The 19,682-nt window shown below is 36.2% G+C and overlaps 1 protein-coding gene across 1 annotated transcript in view; it reads left to right on the top strand.

Annotated features, from left to right (window-relative positions):
- LOC128150332 (maltase-glucoamylase-like) overlaps nucleotides 1–19,078 on the top strand; it is a 46,299-nt gene extending 27,221 nt beyond the window's left edge. Inside the window, exons 26-47 of the mRNA XM_052806448.1 lie at nucleotides 602–756; nucleotides 1,867–2,035; nucleotides 3,461–3,557; nucleotides 3,667–3,779; nucleotides 3,935–4,060; nucleotides 4,747–4,875; nucleotides 4,998–5,105; nucleotides 5,350–5,412; nucleotides 5,733–5,867; nucleotides 6,870–6,954; nucleotides 8,018–8,156; nucleotides 10,683–10,816; nucleotides 11,242–11,276; nucleotides 11,370–11,486; nucleotides 12,333–12,481; nucleotides 13,593–13,677; nucleotides 13,836–13,892; nucleotides 14,470–14,594; nucleotides 15,050–15,138; nucleotides 15,838–15,887; nucleotides 17,965–18,135; nucleotides 18,716–19,078. Of these exons, the coding sequence (XP_052662408.1) occupies nucleotides 602–756; nucleotides 1,867–2,035; nucleotides 3,461–3,557; nucleotides 3,667–3,779; nucleotides 3,935–4,060; nucleotides 4,747–4,875; nucleotides 4,998–5,105; nucleotides 5,350–5,412; nucleotides 5,733–5,867; nucleotides 6,870–6,954; nucleotides 8,018–8,156; nucleotides 10,683–10,816; nucleotides 11,242–11,276; nucleotides 11,370–11,486; nucleotides 12,333–12,481; nucleotides 13,593–13,677; nucleotides 13,836–13,892; nucleotides 14,470–14,594; nucleotides 15,050–15,138; nucleotides 15,838–15,887; nucleotides 17,965–18,135; nucleotides 18,716–18,778 (2,394 nt within the window). The 3' untranslated portion in view covers nucleotides 18,779–19,078. The remainder of the gene's footprint in view (nucleotides 1–601; nucleotides 757–1,866; nucleotides 2,036–3,460; nucleotides 3,558–3,666; nucleotides 3,780–3,934; nucleotides 4,061–4,746; nucleotides 4,876–4,997; nucleotides 5,106–5,349; nucleotides 5,413–5,732; nucleotides 5,868–6,869; nucleotides 6,955–8,017; nucleotides 8,157–10,682; nucleotides 10,817–11,241; nucleotides 11,277–11,369; nucleotides 11,487–12,332; nucleotides 12,482–13,592; nucleotides 13,678–13,835; nucleotides 13,893–14,469; nucleotides 14,595–15,049; nucleotides 15,139–15,837; nucleotides 15,888–17,964; nucleotides 18,136–18,715) is intronic.
- The last annotated feature ends 604 nt before the right edge of the window (nucleotides 19,079–19,682 follow it).

Raw genomic sequence — 19,682 nt, forward strand, 5'->3', positions numbered from 1 at the left:
AAATATTTTTTATTTCTGGGAATAATGTTTCTAGTCAATTTTCTGTGATATGGATAATGCTTTGTCATCCAAATAAGTTTTTCCTTTTAACCAAATAGCTTTTACTGCTCTTAGTCTTGAATCAACTCATGGCAACTTCTATGATACAGAAAACCTGAAGAAAAATCTCTTAAAGCTGGCTAAAAATTCAACCAAAAAGTTGAAATTCATTTACCGTACATAAAAATACACTAGAATCAATATATTTAAATAATTAAATGAGTCATTCCTGGCCCAAAATAAAACCTTAAGGTTCTTTATTTCCCGACCCAAATGTTTTGAAGGGATTTGAGAAAGAATACACATTGAAAGACAATGCTTATCTCAGCAAATTTACTCAACCGTTTTAAAAAATTCAGATTTCTAACCGTTATTGGGAAGAAACAATTGAACATTTTTCTGTGTCCAGGTCAGAGTCTTCCACTCTGTAGATTAATTTCTATCAGTCAACAGCAATACACGAAAGTACTTTCACTATTTTTACCCTGAATTCTTGAAAACGTAACTTGCTAATTTATACATATTCCATGTGCATTGAAATGAATTAATTTTTCATGAATAGATTTATGATTATGCAAATAAGCGATATGAGGTGCCGGTACCGCTAAATCTCCCCAAGTCCCCAGAGAGCACAGTCGAGGGTCGACTTTATGATGTAACGGTTCAGAACAAACCATTTGGCATCCAGGTTCGACGCAGAAGCACAGGGACAGTGATGTAAGCTATGCTTATTTAATTTCATTTTTAAATTTCATTTTGCTAATTAATTTTTCATTTAATTTTCTAAATTAATTTTTAAATTTCGTTTTGCTAATTTAAGTTTTTCATTTCATTTTGTTATTTTCATTTTTCTTTTATTTATACATTTAATTGAATTCTTTTTCTTTTCATTTTTCATTATCTCTTCCCCTCCCCTTTTCTTTCTTCTCTTCTCCTTTTCCCTTTTCCTTTTTTCCTGCCAAAACATTTTATTGTCCAGTCTGTTCTAAATGCCACAAGACAACTTTTTGCCTCCATCCCATAAAATGGCCACATCTGTCAAATACTAAACTCTGCTCCGGCGGCAGTTGCTTTATCTTTGCATAAGCATGAGAATATTAACCCAGAGGAAGGATGGAGAAGGTGACCTGAACAAGACCTTGTGTTTTCCCCAAATTGGCTAACGTCTTTCCCTGCCACCTCGTACTTTCACACTGGCTCTTCATCCCTCTGCATCATCTTCAAGTACAAAGCGTAGACATTTCCAAGCACTAGTTTTTGTGCAGTTCTCAAGTATCGGGGAGGCACAACAATTTTCTGCACTTCCTAATACTTCCCTTAGGTGACCACAGCATTGTTTAAGAAGGGGGTTTGTGTGTCTGTTTGCTTGGGGTTTTTTGTCTTATGCTTTTTGATTGAAAATATTTTTTGCCGTTCTTTAAAGTAATCGAAATTTAATTGCCGGTTGAGTTCCTTTTTTGCTAACCAGAGTAAATTATGCCTTCCATAATTCAGCCTCCCAGGTCTACAGCAGTCATTGGAAGAACACTATCAGATTGTGACTCAGTTTTTAACAGAAAAAAGCTGATTTTCACCTAACATTTCAACATAATCTGTACAAAACCCCCCTATTAAACTCTACCCCCGCCAACCTAAAAAAACTCTAATATTAAACTCTAAAGAAAGTCCTAATGTTGTTGAAGTTTTCTTGATAACCATAAGAGTTTTATTCCAACTTTTGTGAATAATAAGTTTTTTAGAGAAAAAGAGCTGGCCTTGAAAGGGTGCCCACCAGCTACGCCCAGCGCTGACGTTGCTGTCATCTTGTTCTATTTCCCTCCTTTTCAGCTGGGATTCTCAGCTGCCGACTTTCACCTTCAGTGACATGTTCATTCAGATTTCTACCCGCTTGGCCTCCCAATATTTGTACGGCTTTGGCGAAACCGAACACACCATGTTTCGACGTGACATGAACTGGCACACCTGGGGAATGTTCGCCAGGGACCAGCCTCCTGGAGTAAGTGGGGGGAAAAAAAAAAAAAATCCGCATTTTGCTTTCTTTTCTAGAATTTCTGCTTTTTTGTTTTGCTTTGTATCAATCGGTGTTGATTGGCTACGGAGATAGCCAATCCTGCACCTGAGTCGGGGCAATCCCCGGTATTGATAGAGGCTGGGGGATGAAGGGATTGAGCGCAGCCCTGCCGAGAAGGACTTGGGAGTACCAGTGGATGAAAAAGCTGGACATGAGCCGGCAACGTGCGCTTGCAGCCTAGAAAGCCGACCGTATCCGGGGCTGTACCACAAGAAGCGTGGCCAGCAGGTCGAGGGAGGGGATTGTGCCCCTCTGCTCCGCTCTGGTGAGACTGGAGTACTGAGTTCAGCTCTGGGGCTCCCAGTATAAGGACGTGGACCCGTTGGAGCGGGTCCAGAGGAGGGCCACAAAGATGATCAGAGGGCTGGAACACATCTGCTATGAGGAAAGGCTGAGAGACTTGGGGTTTGTTCAGCCTGGAGAAGAGAAGGCTCTGGGGAGACCTTTTAGTGGCCTTTCAATACTTAAAGGGGGCTTACGAGAAAGATGGGGACAGACTTTTTAGTAGGGACTGTTGCGATAGGACAAGGGGTAATGGCTTTAAACTGAAAGAGGGTAGATTTAGATTGGACATAAGGAAGAAATTCTTTGCAGTGAGGGTGGTGAAACACTGGAACAGGCTGCCCAGAGAGGTGGTAGATGCCCCATCCCTGGAAACATTCACGGTCAGGTTGGACAGGGCTCTGAGCAACCTGATCTAGTTGAAGGTGTCCCTGCTCATTGCAGGCGAGTTGGACCAGATGACCTTTAAAGGTCCCTTCCAACCCAAACTATTCTATGATTCTATGATCTGCCCTCCTGGGTCAGACCCGGGCAAAAGTCCTACAACTTTGGGACTGAACTAGGACTTAGAGAGTTAAATAAAAAACTTTTATGTTTCAGCATACCCATGTATTGGTTTTTTGCATAGCACAAATATTGGCAATTTACAAGGGATTAATCATGGAATAGCAGTGCCTTATTATAGCTATAATTTGAAAATTTGAAACATTTTGAGTAAATGAAAAATAAGAGAAAGTCACCAGCTTGTCTTGATCATAAAGGCTACCTAGAAATATTTGAAAAGAAGAGAAAGTTTTCTCCTAGCATATTAGCAATTTTTAAAGCTAGAAATAAATTTTCTTCCCTCCCCACCTTGAGCACTCAGAAACAGATTGCCCTCAAAATTTGAAGCTGAAAATTATTGCTCCTGGTCAACATTTCCTGTTGCATGTTCAACACGCAAGATTCTTTGTTGCACACTTGACCATTGCGTATCTGATCATTTATAATGGATAATTTATTGGTGGATGTAAATAACTGAATGCTTATGATGTCTTTCCAATAGAAAATACTTTATTTGTTTTGCAGTACAAGTTGAATTCGTATGGTTTCCAGCCATTCTACATGGGTCTTGAAGGAGATGGCAATGCCCATGGAGTTCTCTTGCTTAACAGCAATGCAATGGGTAAAACCAAAAATAATCCGCTTTATTTTCTTAACATATTTTACTTCCGTGTTCAGTTTTTGCCTTACCCAGGCATTCGTCGCCTTCTCGCGCTTCCTCCGTTTTCCAGATGTGACCTTCCAGCCCACGCCTGCTCTGACGTATCGCACAACTGGGGGAATTCTCGACTTTTACATGGTTTTGGGCCCAACACCAGAGCTCGTTGTTCAGGAATACACTGCGGTACGATTCTCCTATTGCAAATTCAAAGTGTTTGGGGATTTTTATTGGTTTGCTTTGCTTTGCTTTGCTTTGCTTTTTTTTGGGGGGGGGGGTTTGGATTGTTTTGTTTTGTTTTCATCTATTTGCAATAAGTATTCTTTCTTTTTCATTTTTAGCTGGTTGGGCGACCAGTCATGCCACCCTACTGGGCACTGGGATTCCAGTTATGCCGCTACGGCTATGAAAATGACACAGAAATCGCCAAGTTGGTGGAAGACATGAAAGCAGCCCGGATACCCTATGTACGTTGACAGCCATTAAAGCTTGTGATGGCACTTGAATTTCTGGCTTCAGGGTATTTTCTAATTTAAAACAGTAAAAGAAATGCTATGGTTAATGCCATAGTTCAACTTTTCCATGCATTTTACAGGGGAACACAAGGGAAATAAAATAAAGCAACTTCATTTGCATTATATGTTGTCCTGTGCTGAGAAAACTACTTTTTGGCATGGGTTGGTTTTGGAAGAGTTGCACAAGCCTTAGGCCTAATGAAATTATACCTAAATTAAGCATGGCTTTCATTTTACAGGTAATTAACATCAAATTATTTCAGTATGGAGCAACCAATTCCCTTGTTTCTGGACAGTGTGTAGTAGCATGACTGCAGGCAATGTATATATTGACATATATTTATACATATGCACAAATCCAGGGGTGTTTTTTTTGCTTGTGCGTATGAATTTCTACTTTCACAATAAATGCGGTGGTGAAAGCTGAGTTTCAGACTGGATAGGTTATGGCAGTGCGTTCATCTGATAACCTCAGCTTTAAGCTGCAGCAGATTCCAACTTTACATTTAAAAAAAAAGAAGTCAGTAGTTTGCCTAATTTTGCAAAAGGGTGATGAACTTGCTGATGGATGATGTCACTCAAGAAATGGCAAAAAAAAAAAGCGCCCTTTATTTTAATTTTTTGTGTGTCAACTGCAGGATGTCCAGTATGCAGATATTGATTATATGGAACGGCAACTGGACTTCACCCTTAACCCACGCTTCACTGGATTACCGGCTCTAATTAAAAAAATACAAGAAGAAGGAATGAGGTTTATCCTAATCCTGGTGAGTCTTGAATTCTGGTTTTAAATTACAGTATGTTGTTGCAGAATACAGAATGCATTCAACAGCATTTCTGCATTTGTCTTTTGAGCATAAAAGTAAAATTGTATTACCTTTAATTTTAGGATCCAGCCATATCTGGTAATGAAACAGATTACCCTGCCTTCACAAGAGGTTTGGAGAAGGATGTCTTCATAAAATGGCCCAACACCAATGACATCATCTACGCAAAGGTGCTGTTCTTAAAAAGCTGATTGTTTTATACAAATAAGCATCATGTCAGGTTAAATGTTGGGGAGAAGATTTCTAGTATCACGTACATTCCCAAATTTCGTTGACGCATTGAGAGCTACAAATGGAAATGTCTTCTGTTTGTGTCACCATTGGACTCTGTAGCAGCAAAGTTTTATTGCTGTTGATACTAATTTTTTAATCTGGTTTAATTTGATTATTTTAACAACTCCTTCCCCTTACTAGGTCTGGCCAGATCTTCCCAACGTAGAAGTTAATAACACACTGGATTGGGAAACCCAAGTGGAGGTAAACGTTGACATCTTTTGGTGACTGACACAAATAGAGAGGGACCAGCAAATTCATTAAGGTTTAAAGCAGTGAACTGGCTGATTAAAATTTAATCTAAGAAGTCGGATACAGAAAGTGATGAGTTTTTCTACCAGAACATCAAAAAAACCTAAATAACATCAGAGTGAGTTGCAGAAACTGTCCAGCCTTTCTGCCAGAACGGCTAAAAAATGTAGCTAAACCATGAATGTTTTAAGAACAAACTCCAGCATTTTAGTAGTGGGTTGCTTTCAGTCCTGTGTCTATGCTTTATTTTTTTATTTCTACTACTTTTACAGCTCTACCGAGCATACGTAGCTCTTCCAGATTTCTTCCGCAATTCCACAGCTGAATGGTGGACAAGAGAAATCACTGAAGTCTACACCAACCCACAGAATGCATCTAAAAGCTTAAAGTTTGACGGTCTATGGATTGTAAGTGTAAAAAATTATTCTATTTCTCAGATTTTTCTGCATCTTTTTATCCTAAGATTGGTTCTCAACACCTCAAAACCCAGCAATGTTCAGAGGCCTCCAAGGAAGGAGGGATACAGACATTTAATGCTAAATATCATGAATGGTCGACTAAAGTTTAAAAATCCTTCTTCTTGTTAACAGCATCATTATTTGTTCTATTTTTTTGCCTGTTGAAAAGTTTTACTTTCTGAAATCTTCATTATTTACTTTTGACCCACCTAACGGCTCTTTTGCAGTGTTGTTTCTCTTCTATAAGCTCCTGAAGTCCTTTTTGGCAATGAGAGACTATTATTTTTTACCATTACTACTTCTGCGAGGCAAAATGAGATAAATGACAGGTTTAGTGTGTTTCTTAAATGAAGTGGACTTGCAATAGCTGTAGAATCTATTAAATATTAATATATTCCTATAGAAACCCCCAAAACATTAGAAACCAAGTAAAATATTTGGTATTTTCCTGTACCCCAGCTCTGGTGTACTGATGCAACCAGAGGACCACAGGCACCTAGGACAAGACCCATCATTACAAAGTTCCGAGATTTTAGTAATTTACATATCTGTGGCTATGTTTTCTGTATTGTTTTCAATTTTACACAGAAGAAAACCTGCCCTTTTCAGGAAATATGACCGATAAATAAGAAGTTCTTAAAACAGAAGCCTCTTCTTTCAATTAATCTCTATGAATTTGATGCTTTACTCTCTGGGAGATGATATATTCAGAATCTGTCTATGAAGGGAATTGCTCATCAAAAAACCTCATCTGTTGAACCATTGCTTTATAATGATTAAACAAGAAATGCAATGGGCGGTCCTGAATTTTCCTGTTCATTTAATTTATTTGGTCAGCCTGCTGACAAAGAGAATTAAATATTATGAGCACAAACTAAAATAGCTGAAAGGAACTAATTACTCAAATTTAAGAGAAATTTGTTCATCTGGCATTTTGTTTTGCGTTTTCAGGACATGAATGAACCTGCAAGCTTTGTTAACGGTGCCGTTGGTGGCTGTAGAACTCAAGAGCTAAACTTTCCACCATATGTACCCCGTAAGTCTGATCCCTGCTGTAAACAATGTAATCATTTGGGTCACTCCGGTTCATATAGTATTTTTTACATGCTAGATGTGGCATAAATGCCTAAAATTAGATAGCCAAATCCGTAACTGAACCCATAACAGAAAGTCAACCAAGTTTTGGAGATGATCAACACTCTTAACTGCAGTCTTTGTTGGTGAGCACAGTGACTGCATGGCACTTCTGAAAATAAAGATTTTTTTTTTTTTGCTAGATTTTGGTATCTATTTTCTATCTAGGTAATTACTTTGGACATGGTCAAGGATATGGTTTTCTGGGTTTTGCATAGTTTTCCCAGATGAAAAATGCAATTGATGACTAAAACTTTCAAAAATATCCTTCTGCCTCCTCTAATTAATAGTTACATGTATGTAAAATTTTAAGGTCTAATATGAGGAATGGTCTTGAAATACTTGCTCTTCTTAGCAGGGCTTTACTTAAACACTAGCACAGAGTGGTACTAATTGGCAATGACTCACTAATGCTTTATTAGAATACTTCTGTTGCTTTCTGATATTTTAAAATATATTTTCTCGGAGGAAAGAAATAGATAAAGAAATATTTTCTTTATTCAGAAATAGACTTCCCCCCCCCCCCACCCCCAAGTTTTCTGTCTATATGGCTGATATGGTAGTATTTACAAAGATTTGCAATATTTTCTGAATTAGGGTATATTCTGTTTGCTCTTTGATCCTCTTCAGTAAAAGCATCTGTAACTGACTGACTTACTATTTCTACTGCAGACCCAGATACTTACAGAGGAGTATCAGGAATTTTGGAATTCCAGAATCTCCTAAATTTCTGAAATAGAATTTCAGAATTTCCTAAATATCTGAAATAAAATGTCAGCATTTCCTAAATTTCTGAAAACCAACCTCAGAAAACCTAAAATATTGTTTTCTTTAAAATAAAATAAATACGTAAAAGGAAGTGACCACCAATCAAAATGATGCAAATTAAAAAAAAAGTAACTCATTAAAGTTCTTATGGGATGTAAATTGTTAAAATATGAGTGTCTTCATTCCCTTTCCAATAGAGTTAGGATCTAGATCGGAGGGATTGATTTTCAAAACGCTCTGCATGGAAGGTCAGCAATATCTCCCGGATGGCTCCCCAGTCAGTCACTACAATGTCCACAACCTTTATGGATGGTCACAAACAAAACCTACCCTCGAGTAAGTTGCATTTTGGTTTTGTTTCCAAAATACATCGCAAATTAATATTCGATGCCTATACTCTCATGATGAAAAGCTTCACCAGTTTATTTACGAGAAATCATTTTGTTCTCGTAGTTTTTCTTTTCATCTGAATATCTTCAGATCTTCAATTCAGTTAAATGTGGCTAATTTCACCCCAAAACCCTCACCCCCAAAACACTCTTCTGTCCCTTACAAGACAGAACTGAGAACAGTTCCGAACACTGATTAAACAATCAAAAACAGTTAGTAAACGACAGTCTCGAGTAATTCAAGTACACACAAATTTTTGTTTCCACCTATTTCTATAATAATATGGTTCATTTAATTTGACCTTACATCAAGGGAGGGAAAATGAATATAGATTTTTAAATATAAGCTCCAATACAGCGATTCTTAGCGAGTATCATTAAAATAAATGAAATGGTGCTGAAAAGGGAAAAATGACTTCTGAAATGTAAATCATGTGCCTAGGTTTTCCTTCTAAGAAATCATTTTCTCAGTTCCAAGACAAATTTTATGATATGTTTCATACTGAATCATATTGTAGCCTATATTTGATAACTTCTGATTTAATGATAATATACCCAAGTTTCATTTCCAGTTTAATGAGCAAGCAAGGAACAGTGTTTCCTTACAGATCTCCACAACCTTAACCCCCTCCGGTAACATTTATATTGCATAAATAAAGAAAAAAAATCTACTTGAATTTTTGACTGAGGTGACGGTGCATTTAGCAGCTGACAAGACAGGAAGGACATAATAATACTGCTTTTATTGTCAGCCAGATCTAAAGGAATTTGGTTATTGTAAGTAGACAGCAATTGAACATGAAGGGGAATATTATTATTGGTTCTGAATGTGAATTCTGTTAATAAATATTTTCTTCTGTTTTAAGAGGCACTATAATATATGATATATTATTGCATATCATAACATTATTATAATATGTAATAGCATTATAAAATAATACCTTATCATACCTTAGCATATATTATCACGTATTATATTGTCATATATTATATTATATTGCATTACAGTATGCATTATATATATCAATATGTATCTTATATATCTATAAGTACATAAAAGTATATATCATATAAAAATATATATTATAATATATTGCAAAGAAATAAAACAGACTAGAAGACTTACTGTGTATCTTGGAAGAAATAATTACACTATATTAGTCTAGTTTCATTACTAAGGGAATTTAAGTGAATAGGTGTTTTCGCAAGAGTTCTAGCATCACAAAAGTTGCAAATCCTGTAAAAAAAATAGATAGGACCTTATTTGAAGCAGCTTTTTAGGCCATTACAATGGAGGTACCAAGAAAGCAAAGTGATTTCATCAGTGAAGGGCTTTAACTAGTATTTTTTTGTGAATCTTTACAGATTGCAAAGGAATTCCCCTGAGAAATCACACAGATAATACATACACTGTAGTCATAGATCAACAACATGTGTTTTAGCAAAAAGCGCCAGAATCATCATCAGACAAATTAAGCAGCACAAATTCTGCCTAACTCAGTTAATTTTGTTTGTTTGTTTTTTGGCTTTTCTTTTTGACTTTTCTTTTTTGACTTTAAACTTTTCTTTTTGACATGGTTACCTTTACATGTATCTTGCCGTGGTGGTCCAAGACTTCTTTAAGGAAATGAAATATGTCATTGATTATTTGGGGAATGGGGGAGAAAAGAAAATAAAGAAAATTAAATTCCCTTCAACACCATCCTTGATTAGTTATTAACCCCTGGCCTAAACCACACCACTCGTGTGCTTATGGAAAAGACAAATAAAATCAAACCAAAAGGTTCGCTCATGCCAAGACACGTCCCATCAACTGGTTCTACTTCGCTGTGAGGACTATTCCCACTCGGAGATGAAAACATCAATTTAATATGATCATTTGTAGACAAATCCGCGCTGGCTATTTCAAATATTCTTATTTCCTTTGTGACGATTACAGATTATTTTTTGTTCCAATACCCTTTTGGCTACTAACGCTATGCTGACAGGTCTAATATGCCCAGTACTTCTGTTTTTACCTTTATTATTGCCTTGCTCTGAGTTTTGTTAGGATAAATCTTAACTATCGCAGCAAATTTTCTGGTATTGCAATAACAGACTAATGTGTCCTAGGGCAGATCATGTAAGCCTTAAAAAATATGTAAGTTGGGCTACTCTTCTGTTTTCCCATGAAGTCATTAGCCTAAACAGGAAATCCTTAATTTAGTGCCTCCTTGCTTTGCCAATTAATTTTCTAATGGTGGATTGGTTGACACTTAATTCTGACTTTCTGCCTATGTGTGGGTCATAGTGAATTCCAGTAAAAAAACACATCTCGATTGGGTTTATGTCTGTTCACGCTCAAAAGGACAGCACAGCAGCGCTTTCCTACAGATTATAAACCATCTGTTTTATTTTTGGACTTGTGCATAAGACCTTTTACAATTATCTTACTCCTCATCCCTTTGGTTTCTTCTCCCATGTGCGATCCCAGTGCCTTGCGGAATCTCACAAAGGAGCGAGGAATCGTCGTCACCCGTTCAACCTACCCCAGCAGCGGAAAGTGGTCAGGCCATTGGCTGGGGGACAACACGGCAGCCTGGAATCAGCTCGATAAATCCATCATCGGTACGTCGACACAACCTGTCACCAATTTATTCCATGTTTCTTCTTGGTTTCCTTTCTAATAATCCCATTTTTTGAGCCAAAATGGGCTACTTAGTTGAACAATCAGAATTTACGGCCAATTTCTTCTTGACCTTTTTTTTCCTCTTATCGCCTCTTAAGAAAGTCTTCACAGTTTCTATAGGAATCGGGTTTGATTCCGTGGGTTTGAGCACCATGTTTTCCTCAAATTCATCCCTTGTCACCTTTCCGTCATCCTCTCCCTGTTGCCTGAAATCTGCTGCTTTTCTTCCTGAGAACCAGTTTTCCTGAGGGAATTTGGGAAATTCTTTTCTATTTCTTATCCCAAGTTGTATGATCTATGCAACTCTCACCACACCAAATAAAAGAGCGCAGTTACTATTGAACTACTTTTTTTTTCCTTGCAGGTATGATGGAGTTTAGTCTCTTTGGAATATCTTACGTAAGCTCCCAATTTATTGTCTTATATTTCAATTATCTTTATTAACAAAAATTTATAGTATTGCCATTGGATTTTTTTTTTTTTAATTTTCAGACAGGAGCAGATATCTGTGGCTTCTTTAAAGACTCGGAGTACGAGCTGTGTGCTCGATGGATGGAGCTGGGTGCCTTTTACCCGTACTCAAGGAATCACAACGGGAAAGGAACTAAGGTGGGTGCCTTCTGTGTTAGCTTTGACTGATTTTTTTTTTTTTTTTATTTCCCATAATTTCCCCTTTTCCTACTTTTTTTATTCCCCATATATACCGTTTTTAGGTAAACACACCACATCTGCAAGAACAAAACTGTTATTTTTCACGTGTTGCAATTCTACTTAAACATATCACCTCTACAAGACAAAAATAGTTACTTTTTTTTTCATGTAGGCCATTTTTATTTAAACGTACCACACTTACGAGACTAAAATAGTTATTTTTATGGCTAAACACACTTAAAGGGGCAAAACTGACCTTAGTGTTGTCATCCCTAATTATTCTTCATTTTCCAGCAAACTGGAAAAGGGAACAGTGGAATGAAATTCCTGAGTATCTAAAATTCCTGTACTTTGCCCACTTCCTGCCATAAAAGATTGTATTTCTTTTAAGAATAAATGAAAATAACCATCTAAATGCAGGACTGTGCTGTCTAAGGACTATATTATGAAAAACCAAGATAACTGGAAAAATGGCAATAAGAGGAACAGCATTTTGATCCTCGTTAGAGCTTTAGGTCTAGCAGAGCAGAGCTATTTGTCCTTCATTAAAGAACAGAGACATAAATAAAGGTACTCTAAATTAGAGGAGAACAAGGAATTTGCAAGGCTCCACCCAGATCTCCTCAGCTCTGCTTTGCTATGTCGATTCTGAGGCATGTTTGACAATTACTGCTGCTAAATCATATGAATTTATGGCTGACATATAAGAAAAAAAAAGATGCTAAACATGAGGGCTTTTTCCCCCCCATCTATTCCCAACAGAATAATCCTGTTTGAATAATGAGACACTCTGCTCTTGTTTAGAGGCAAGATCCTGTTGCCTGGAATTCAACATTTGAAGAAATTTCCAGGAAAGTGCTAAATATAAGATATACCCTCTTACCCTATTTGTACACATTAATGTACGAAGCCAACGCTTACGGCAGCACCGTCGTCCGCCCTCTGCTCCATGAGTAAGTGTGGTTCTTCCTTCTCCATTAATCATGAATTTCCACTGAAGTCCATAGCTTTTCCCCCAGTTACAGTGATTTTTCTTTTAAAACTGGCAAGGGATTGAGAAAATGGATGTTCGGCATCGGCTCGTCGTGACAGCTCAAGTTGTCCGTTTCCCACAACGTCAACGTTTTTTTCTTATCTATAAATAAAATTAATATATAAATTTTAAAACTCATTCTCATCATCCCTAGTGGTATTCAGCAAATAAGTTCTGCCTGGTGCTGGATATGTGTAGACTCAGAGAGCATGTGTTGCAAAAATAGCTGGGCAAAAATTTTAGGCAGAGAAACAGAAAAAGAGGGAGAAAATAGGTTTTTTGACACATGTCAAGGTGTTTGCAGGGCAAGGTAACTTATTTTGGCTAAACTGATATAGCAGTTTTTTTAAAAAAAGGTTTTAAAGGAGTTTTTTTAAAAAAAAAACAAACAAACATGTTTTTAGAGGTATAAGACTTTGTACCTGGTCAGAAGAGGCAATACGTGCCAAAGACCGGTTAATGCCATAACGTTAAAAATGAAGTGTAATATTTAAAAATGCTTGTCTTCTGCTAAAAACTACTGAGTTGTCAGCATGTAATCCTGGCCTAATTTTGATTAATCTAAGACTTAATTCTGACAAAGTACCTGTCAAAAAAACGAATGGCACAAATCAGAAAGTAATTGGGCCACTACTTCATTTTGCTGTTGCTAATACCAAGCAAAAGTGATTTTTTAAAGTATTGTAATCTAAATATACTAAATAAAAAATTTGGTATATAGGCCAGCAAACATGAAGAAGCAGCAGAAATGAAAATTAAATACTAGGTGGTATTTCCCTAACGATTTTCACATCAGGATCTTAATACATTCTTGACAAGCGCTACCTGATACGTTTATAAATAAATGGGATTCTCTTGTAATAATTATTATCTATGATTAATAAATAGGTAATAAATATTACCTACTATTACTGGTAGCATGCTTACAGTTGAGGAAATGGTAGTTTTGCTGAGAAAAAAAGGCTTCAACAAGGAAACATTTTGGGAAAGGTTGACATCGAGGGTATGACCACTCTTCTGTTACTTTGCAGGTTTGTGGAAGACAAAATTACATGGGAAATATATAGACAGTTTCTGTGGGGACCGGCACTGCTCATCAGCCCTGTACTGGAACAGGTGAAATGTCAGAAATAGAAATATCAGAAAAAGAAATACCAGAAAAGTGGGGAAAAAACTTAGAAAATATTAGAAATTGATGAAAATACTAGAAGTGACTTGAGCTAAACTTTACTTTTTGGCTTTAATAGACCTAAACCAAAAATGTTTATTTCCAGGGTGCTGTAGCGGTGAATGCTTACCTACCAAATGCCCGCTGGTATGATTACCACACAGTAAGTAATATTAAAAACTGTATTATATTTATTTTTTCTAATACGTTCAAATAGGAATACAGTGTGCTGGGGTGGAGTGTGAATGCACCACCTCTGTTTTACCAACACATGTCCAGTAGGAGTTTTTAGTGATGTAAAAAATTACATCTTGGCCAATTTTTTGTTAATCACTTTTTTTTTAATGTAATCTTGTTCGACATGACAGGTAAAAAGGTGGAATAATATCTGCAATCTGCAGCGCTTCTATGTTTGCTTTTTTTTTAACCCTTCAATGATACATATAATGACTTTTCTAAGAATGATGGAGTGGAGGAAGACAAAAGTTTTAAACAATTTTTATGGCCTCAGGCTGTAAAAGTCACTCCATTTATCAAGTGTGGTGTAATTGTTTTAAGTGTGCAGAATTTCAGATTTTATCTTGAAAATACGTAGTTCTGCATTAAAAAAGGATTTGCAGTGACAACTTTCTTAGTATTTATCTAGGTATTTATAAACTTGCATTCTAAAGAAAAGTTTAAAATGGGTAATTCAACAAAGAGACTATCTATCTTTTGTATTTTTTTTTAATCATAAATAGGATGAGTATATTGGCTTTAGGGGGCAATTCAGAAATTTACCATCTCCTTTGGGACATATCAACCTCCATATCCGAGGTGGTTACATCCTCGCTCAGCAAAGCCCTGCTAATACTACATTTTACAGGTATGATAAGAAGAACTGAACAATTAAAATTTAATTTCATTTTATTTTTTTTGCTTTTTAGGGGAGATATTCAATTAGTGGCCTGGCAAATAAATTCTATATTAATTACATAGAGAAAGCATTTTTCTGGACTCCTTATTTTCAAACGGTGAAAAGCAAAATTTTCTGGTTTAATGTACACCATGCTTGGAAGTATCTCCTATTTTGTATAAACATTAGGAGTTAAACATTAGCAGTCCTGGGAAAATCAATATGTATGGTAGCACCTTAACTTTAAGGCAGTTTTCTTCTCTTTTTGGTTTTCTCCCCATGGCCTCCTTTAAATGTAACATTATGGATTGAGGGAGGCTGGTAACAGAGAAAAATTGTGTTCTGTACAATGTCTACAATATAAATCATAGCACTTGAGAAACATAAAATGTGATTGCCCAAGAAAAATATTCTTTTTTTCATAGTCGAAAAAACCCCTTGGCACTTACCGTTGCTTTGGATGATAGTCAACTTGCAGAAGGTCGGCTTTATTGGGATGATGGGGTGCGCATTGGTAAGTACAAAGTTTCTTGTTTCCGTGATAAATTAACTAATTCAGAGTCTACGGTGCGTAAATATTGCCTTTCTTTAGCTCAGCGGATTGCTGACATGAACAGTTAATTTTGTATTTCAGGATTATTGTATAATTGTGCAACACGGCGTAGGATGCATGAGCACAAACCAGAAGAAAAATTGCAGTAAAATGATTAAACTTAATTAATTAAACTAAAATTACAGTAAAATATAAAACGGGTAAAATGATGGTGAAATAATACCACAATGCTGTTATTTATAGAATATATATTTTGCATACATTAAATTGTGCCCTGGACCTAGGACAATGTACATAGTAAGGATTTGTTCTCAAACCTATGGGGAACATCACCATAGATGAAGTGGGAAGCTTTAACTAATTTCCTCGATATTAATAAATTCAAATTATCAAGACATATCTAGAAGTCTTTTACCCTTTACATCTACAGTGTATTATCCTCGTAATAACTATAAGCTATCCCCTGAGATTATCACAAGTAATGCACAAAATTGTGATTTTTTTTTTTTTTTTTTTTTTTTTTAACATACCAAAACGTTGCAGGAAATCCGCACAATGTATATACATGTATATAGTATGTGCGGCACAATTCTTCTATTTAATTAAAACCAATAAAGGTGAATAGCAAATACGTTTTACTTTATTCTTTCTTTTTAACAGATGCATATGAAGATGGTGTGTATCTGCTGACCTCATTTACTGCTAATCGGGTATGTCATGTTAACTCACTGGTATTGAGTACCCAGGGTGATTATTGTTGTATGTTTAAATAAGTTATTTTAATTTGGCAATTTTTATAAATGTTTCAATATCCCAACGTGCCACTAATTGTCTGTGATGGACTAGCTCTTATCTAGTATTGTGGAAACTGTTGTAGGTCTCTAATTGTTGACTGACTTAAATAAAAAAAGCAATATATGAAATAGCATATCCTAGATGGATAAACTAATTTTGCTATAAATTGGGGCAACTTAATTTACTTCAGTGGAGTTATTCTATATACGTATATTTATATTAAGTAACTGGCCCAGCCCGAGACCTCCAAGACAGACGTTGGTTCAGATTTTTTTATATGCACATCAATTTTCAATAAGTGAGGAGGTTTTAACAGCAAAAATCCCAGACATATCCATTTGCAAATTCTCCTTCTATATATGAAGGAATTTAGGAGTGTTTTGTGTCCAGGCTCTAATATAATGCAATTAATATAATTAAATTGTGTTAAGAACAAATTTAAGCTGGATTCAGAAGATGCCTATTTTTGCTTATTGCTGTATTTGTTGTATATTCATGACATTATAATTTCTTATGATTTTGAAAATGCCAGTTTATTTCAAAAAGGATTTGCAGAAAATGAAAGCACATATCAATGTAGAAATCCAATAAGGCTCATATTTTGTCAGGTGTGTGTTTCACATCACTTTTGTGGATCATTTATTAGCAGCTATGTAAATTAATACATTTTAGCTAATCAGCTCGTGCATATTTTATAGCCTTGCAGTTACATATCTATATCTATATATAACACAAATTTACTTGGACAGACTAGAAAGAAGTGACTATATACAAAATAAATATATCCAGTCTGGAATATAGTCACGGTTAGATCCAGGAAAGTGCTTTCAAATGATTTATAAATGTACGAGCATCCAGTAGAGCCATGGTCTCCAAATTTTTTTGACCACGCATCCCTAGCAGTAAAAATTTTCAAGCACCCCCCCCAACATACGCATATTTATTTATAAATTACATACCTGTGCTACTGTACTATTATATGCATTATAAACCATACACAAAAATGGAAATTAAAAAAGGAGGATAAAGATGAAAGAGATGTTGTTATAAAAATATTTTTAATTTTGTTTATTAATAGTACAGAAATATTGTCTTCCCACACCCCAATGGATTTTCTTGCCAGCACTGCACTAGAGGACAATATTTTCTGCTAACACTATCAAATATCCGTGTTAAGAGCCTGACGGAAAAGCAGAGAAAAGCTAGTTGGGCAAACCTGTTTAATTTTGTTTAATTATCATTAAAAATTGTTAATTGTTTGAAGGTCCTTTGAACAGAGGCTGGTGTGGAGTCACTGACTCAGTTCGTGACTATTTTTTATCATTGTTCTTAATTTTTATCATTATTCTTTAACACAGAAGATGGACCATGGAGCAGTTACTGTGTAAGAAAGTCAGCGATCAGTAGTGCGTATTGTAATTATTGGCATTTCCAGCACGTCAGCTTTAAAGTTTTTGTTTTAAGCAGTTGAAGAGCTGGAATTAAATTAGATGGTAATTATATGGACTATCCATTTAAAAGAAATGTTTTTTTATATTGTAATAAAAAAGTGTGTTGTTTCATTAGTTTTCCAGGTAGCCAAAATGTGTTATTGTTTTATTCTCAGTGCTCTTATTTCTCATTCATTTTGACTTTGTCAAGTAATTGGATGTTAACTGCTAAGGGAAAAAAGGGTTTTTTTTGCAATTTTCAGTTGTAAGACTACATAGTAAATGCACATTTTCCTGCTCTTACAGACAGCTGGTAAGGAAAAGCTTAATTAAAGCAGTCTTAAATCAACCAATACTGAAGAATGCAATAAAATCATGTAATTATATAATTACATTATATTTGTATAATTATATCACAGCAGTTTTGCATGGAAGCAGATCTGGGATCTGACCCAGCAAGCGCCGTCTCTGGGCAACTTAATATTCTCTGCCTGGAGACTTGGTAGAATTGGGACAACCACCCAAGGATAAATCACTGATTTTCGTTTTCCTCTTCTTTCAGACCATTTTAGAGATAAAGGTTTTGCACCATGGTTACACCGACCCAAATAATTTGAAATTTACTCAAATTAAAGTTTTGGGGGTGACCTCAAACGTTCGGGCGGTGACGGTATTGCAGAATGGTGAAGCAATCCAATCTCCTCATGTTGTGTCCTACAACAGCCAAAACCAGGTAAATCGATGGTTTATGGGGAAATCCTACCTTTGCAATTAGTTATGTGCTCTTAAACACTTGGGGATTCACCTCTTGGCTGTAATATAATTTCTACAATATATTTCTTTACTGCAGTAAAACCAATGACATCTAAGAAGTAAGAACTCTGGGTACTTTTGCAACGATTTTTTTTTCCTACAGAATTAATGAAGTCTCATCACAAGCTGTGGTCGCACTGCTCAGTGAGAGCCACAAGCTAAAATCAGTTGATGTTTAATTTAATTTACCGCCTTTTCTAGAAAACTCAGTGTTCTGTTGAGTCTCATTTCTTTCTGTCTTTCAGTGGAAAGCCAAAGATAATGTATCAATATATTAAAATATGTAATTATCATATTAACATATTATATATACTAGAAATATATTATGTAAAATCTATAGTAGCATAAATAATATAATATAATATATAAATAACCAAAAAGATGAATTAAGAAGGTAAAGTAATCTGAAATAAGAACCTGCTGTCTTCTATGAGCTGCAGAAAACCAAGTCACCTTCAGAGCGAAGTTACTCATTGCTTTTTTTTGTTTGTCTTTCAAAGGTCCTGGAAATCACTCGCCTTGAACTTGAATTAGGCAAAGACTACACATTACAATGGAGATAAAATGCCTGCAAATAATGCTGGCCGTAGAGCTGAACTTTCTCATCTTCACAAATTGTTTTTCCCTTCTCTTTCTGTCTCTTTGACTTCTTAAAATACTTGGCACTATAAATGCGTACGGTCAGTTTGTATTAAGTTATTATGTGCAGAAAGGAGTCGTGGTTTACTGTTGATCCCGGCTAACTACACGCTGTCCTCGTAAAGTGGAATTTGTTGGTTTTTAAACGTTATGGCACTTCAATATGACTTGGTCTTTCAAAATGAAAATATGAATGTGAAATGAGGTGATTTCTCTAAGTTGAAGTTCTGGCTGACGTCCTGCTCACTGTGTTTTATAAAAATATTAGCGTGAACTGCGGGTATATGGGGCTATAAATCTGCCCACATTTAGGTTCCATCTTCATTTTGAAGTCATGACGACGGAGAACTATTTAAGGGAAATCACGCGGATTGATTTAAAATGAAAAAAAGCATCGAGTGGGCTGAAAATAGCATATTTTAACACTGTCTGGGCTGACAACCAGGAGGTGGTGTAAGCCAGCGCCGAGAGGGGGAATCAGCAGCTCGGAGCGGTCTGGTGCAGGCAGCAGGCAGGCTGCAGAGCGCTCACCCATTTCCCACCGTTTGGCCCAAAAGTGTGGTTCTTTTGGCTTCTGCAATGCCCCTGTGCTGGGTCGGGCTGTCTACTCTTCTTTGAGAGTAGATGTTGGATGAGAAAGTCTGACCCCCAGAGTGGTTTCCCTTGTAAAGGTGACCCCTTGTCACCCTCCCACCCACGTTTCTCTCCCCAAGACGTCAGACCCCTATAGATGCAAGCCAGAACGTATCAACCGTACAGACATTAGATGTATTTATTGGACCTGGACAGCCAAAGCAGGCAAGCCAGAGGGGTGAGGAGCTGATCTGG

Source organism: Harpia harpyja, chromosome 13 (genome assembly GCF_026419915.1).
Source record: "Harpia harpyja isolate bHarHar1 chromosome 13, bHarHar1 primary haplotype, whole genome shotgun sequence".
NCBI lineage: Eukaryota > Metazoa > Chordata > Aves > Accipitriformes > Accipitridae > Harpia > Harpia harpyja.